Raw genomic sequence first — 4,722 nt, forward strand, 5'->3', positions numbered from 1 at the left:
TTATAGTGTTAGAGATAATGTTTCCTTATTGATAGGTACGAAAGGAGAATTTGCAGGGACATAGTACTTAAATAAAGGAAAAAATATAGCCTATCAAATTTAATTACCTTATTTATACGAAAATTACCATATCTAAAGATTTTCTCCTTTATTCATTTATAAGGTATATATTGTAGATTCTGTAAATTAGAAAATAGTTGTAGATTATATAATTTAATACTTATTTGCTAGTGATTGTGTAAGTTCCCCTTTCTTCAAACCCAGAACAAGTGCTCTCTGCTTCTTTGTTGACTCGCTTGCTCACAAAAAAAAAAAAAAAAAAAAAAATCTGCTGCCTTTTGAGTTGCTGTCCCTAAACTCCGTCTACTTTTCTAAAAATTGTATACACACCTTGGACAGTTGGATCCATACTCTACTAAAATATTACTAGTAAGTATAATTATTAGTACAGTAATAATTTAGGTAACAATCCTCATAAATTGACCACCATTGTGCATTACATCCAATCGCCAAAAATTCCAGAAACAATACTCATACAATGAACTCAAAGAAAGCTAAAATAGCAATTGTATAATACTTAACTAATTAAGCAGCCTATCGAGTTCCTATACATAAGCAGCAACCCGGTATCAACTAAGAACCATAACCAAAAAGGACAATAGGAGGAGTGCTATCTTGTATGAAACTGTTAACATGACTGCTGCTGAAGGAGGGGAACTACCAGGAGCTGGAGTGGCAATGTCAGTAGCATTGTCCTTTGCACAAGTGTATTTGCAACGACTGGGACGAACAACCCTGTATACACCACTGCTTGCTAGGAGATATACATCCTTATTGTTATCCTCACCATATGAGAAGATGTAGCCTAGAGCTGGAACTGTGCTTCCTGGAACTAAGGCACAATTTATAGGGGAATTTCCAGCACAAGTGAATGAAATTTCGGTCGTGTTAAATGTTCCACTGTCCTTAGGGCTTTCAGTGCCTGCCCACATAGCCCCTGCATATAAATCTGCATACAGATATCTGCAACAGTTCATCTATATATGTCATTACCATAAAATTATATAATCCTACACTTAGAAAAGAATTGAGTTAGTAGACATACCTTCCCGACATGCAAGGATCGGTCGTGGACCTATAGAAGTATCCACCAGTGATTGAGGCTGAGCCTTCATTCTTATTTACATCAGAGTGATTATAACCCATGACTGGGAAAATTTGGTTTATTGAGCTCACAGATGTATTTGCTGCAGGTGATTTTGGAGTGAATGGTTTGACTCCCTCATAAATATTCCAACCATAGTTTCCTCCCTTGGTGATTATATCCACCTCTTCATAATGATCCTATGGGATAAAATCCAATGTGTCAAAGCCAGAACAAATAAATGAACTTAATGGAGTGAGGAAATGTATGGATTCTTGGGTATAAGTTTTGTATGGAGCTTGAAAGTGGACAGGTAAGATTTCAGGAGCATGGTGTTAACAGTTAAACATACAAGTCATATGAGAACTACTTGGAGAGTAAAATTCTTGCACATTACCTGGCCTACATCTGCACACATGAAGTAAGATGGCCTTGCAGAATCAAAGCTGCAGCGCCAAGGATTTCGCATTCCTAGTGCCCATATTTCTGGCTGCAACTCTTTATCTTCAATGTAAGGATTATCCTTTGGAATGGTGTAGTTTCCCCATAAACCAAGCTTGGTAATCTCTGCATCACCTAAAACAACCATACACAAAATAAGGGATAACTCAGCTGAATTAAAAGTGCTTCATTTCCATCCCCAGAACGAGTCACTCTCAACCAATTTGACACTACATGGGGATCAACAGACGAAGTTTTTGGCAAGAAATGTATGGTAGCTGCAAAAAAAAGCAGAACAAAAAGCCTGACAGACACATAACAAAAAGAAACACATGCAGTTGATAAATGGGCAGATAAAATTTTGCTATGAAATAACAGGAATGATTCATTTGCTGGCAATGAGTTTTCTTTTGTACTCGGCAAAGATGACTAAGACAAGAGAGTCTGCTATTACCTAATCGGACTACAAAGATTTAGCCATTTAGAATCTCTTTGCAACATGCATTAGATAGCTTAGAGCAGTGGCAAGACCATCAAAGTTGGTACGTACAAATGTACAAATGTTAGGACCTGCAATTACCAGATGTGCAGTATTTTTCTAGTAACTTGAAGACAATTAGACAGCTTACTTGGTGTGCTATCGACATCAAGTCTCATAATCTTTCCAAGCAACGATTTCTTGTTTTGTGCAAAATTGTAAGCATCTCCAGTACCCCCACCGTCACCCATCATGAAATACAAATATCCATCTCTAGGTCCAAAAAGAATCTGGCCTCCATGATGAGATGTAAAAGGAAGGCCCATGGTGAATATTCTTCTGACTTCTTTCGGGCTGGCAGTTTTTGCCTGGAAAAGATCAAATTATTCATGATCATTCAGAGTCAAATAATGGGAAAACATTAAATCCATCAGACTGAAAATTACCTGTGAAGGCTGGGAATTTGTCCCATTAACAGTAAATTCTGCTATAACTGCTTGAAATTGGCATGGTCGCGTACCACTATCACTAGGCAGTTTCGATGGATCACAATCCACATCCGAGTTACAAGAGCATCTTCCTGCACATCCGGCCCATGTTTGCTTATCGCAATTGAACGAAGCAAAGAAACGTCCATTTTGCGAAAACTTTGGATGAAATGCAATCCCCATCATACCAAATTGAGTGTCAAAATGAACTTCATCAGTTAGATCCAGAAAAGGATTGGCCTCATCAAGCTCTAACACCTTTCCAGAGTCAACTTTTGGAATAGTAGCCAACCATATTTTTCCTTGCTGATTCGAGAAAAAGGCACGATTAGAGCCATCAGGGTGAGCAGCCATATCGAGGTAACTATCGTTTCCTATTTTCTCAAGGCACAAACCGCCTGGAGGACTTGGAGGTTCAGTGGTATTTAATGTAACGGGTTCTCCACCAAAGCATACTGATCCATCACCAGAAGCTCCTCCAAATGCATTACAGAAATCGTCTTGTGATTGCCAGAGATCCGTCAACTTGGTGGAATTGGACTTTACAGGCGTTGGAGCTTGACCTTTCAAGGAAGCAGCAAAAAGAGAATTCATGATGGACGCATTTTGACATGTAGTCCATACCTTCGAGCAAAAGTTATTTGTAGCTTGGCTAGTTTGCGTAGAATTTGTGGAGTCGCAAAGTATAGGAAGTTGTCTAGGAGCAGAACTAGTAGTACTAAAGAGATCTGCTGAAAATTGATCACATTTCTGCAGAAGGTGAATACAGAATATCATGCATCGAGTCCAATAGGGAAGATATCTACATTTGGAAATTAAATTGATAATCTAATCCGTATAACCAAATCACCAAAATAAAAAATAAAAAACAATAGAAAATTAAAAAGAAAAAACATAAAAAAAAATAAAAAATGATAATCTAGACTACAAATCATTCAGAAATTCCTAATACTAGCATCTTTTTAACCAGTTATACTAGGTAAAACTCTAAAATTATGGATGTTGATAGCTTCCACATAAATTAGTACAAGAGATTTCAAAGAGCCATCATCCTACAGATGCTTGTGGGGAATTTAGTGTTTGGACCTTAGCAGACCCAGAATTTTTGATATGTATTGCAACTAGATATAAGTTATTAGGCTTCTACTTATAAATGCAACTTCATGGAATAGACCATATTCAATTCTGTTTTCATGCAATTAAAGTTCTTGAGAGTTACTTAAACTGGAAAGATGCGTAATTTAAAGCTTCTCTGTAAAGCAGCATAAATGAGGATTGTGGATCTCTGGCAAAAAGTTGACTGTAATGTTGAGGGTTAATTTCACCCATGGTCACTGAATTTATCCAATGCAACAGTAAAATCGTAAAACTATTTTTGGTCACATAAAAGTAACTGAATTTTATCCACCATAGCAGTCGATTTCTTACCGCACAGAGGATAGACTTTACAAGAGAAGCACAACCAGAATCAGAAATGTTCATAGCATCAAATTGAGTCTTCAATTGTTTATCATCACCAGAGCTGCAGCATGAGGTTCCATTGTAAGGACAGAATGTGAAAGGAGTCTTTTGAGGTAGAGGAGCCCCTATAAAGCATCAAGAGAACTGAAATTAGAACACGGACAGATAACTGCAAATGGGAAATCTTGAACAACACCAAGAACTTACTTGAATCAGTACACAAGGGAAGTGAATAACAAGGACAAAGAAGCAGCAGAAAGTTCAACAGAAGGATAATCAAGAAATGACTGCTTCCCATGATTATTAGCTGAGAAAACAAATTGTAAAGCAGAAGAAAAAAGGTTCTTGCAGGCTGCAGCTACATATCAGGTTCTTTTCAAGAAAAGATACATTCCCAGTTCTTAAGTGGAACAACATTGATTAAATAGAGACAAATATATATATAATACTATTATGTAATTGACTATATCCTTCTTCTTTGCTTTAAATTTCAACACATGGTGCCTACTGCCAACTCCCTCAATTATTGGTCAAATCTTTTAATCAAAAACACCTCCAGAATATATTTTCTCTGATTTGGTTTTAGCCTGTCCTTTTCTCTTTCGCAAGGGACTTTTGACATTTTCTTTTGTCAACTGAGAATTCAGGCCCCAATTGGTCTGTCTAAACAGTTGACTTTAAAGATGGTGAAGTCTTGGCATAAATACATA

The 4,722-nt window shown here is 37.1% G+C and overlaps 1 protein-coding gene across 1 annotated transcript; it reads right to left on the reverse strand.

Moving 5' to 3' along the window:
• Window positions 1-457: 457 nt before the first annotated feature.
• On the reverse strand, window positions 458-4,432 carry LOC132055884 (HIPL1 protein-like). The gene is made up of 7 exons (XM_059447895.1): window positions 4,220-4,432; window positions 3,980-4,137; window positions 2,510-3,301; window positions 2,215-2,431; window positions 1,542-1,720; window positions 1,106-1,344; window positions 458-1,023 (listed from the first exon to the last, which is right to left on the reverse strand). Exons 1-7 carry the CDS (start codon window positions 4,308-4,310, stop codon window positions 630-632), a joined length of 2,070 nt encoding a protein of 689 aa, XP_059303878.1. The 5' UTR covers window positions 4,311-4,432; the 3' UTR covers window positions 458-629.
• Between the last annotated feature and the right edge of the window lie 290 nt (window positions 4,433-4,722).

Source organism: Lycium ferocissimum, chromosome 5 (genome assembly GCF_029784015.1).
Source record: "Lycium ferocissimum isolate CSIRO_LF1 chromosome 5, AGI_CSIRO_Lferr_CH_V1, whole genome shotgun sequence".
NCBI classification, from domain to species: Eukaryota; Viridiplantae; Streptophyta; class Magnoliopsida; order Solanales; family Solanaceae; genus Lycium; species Lycium ferocissimum.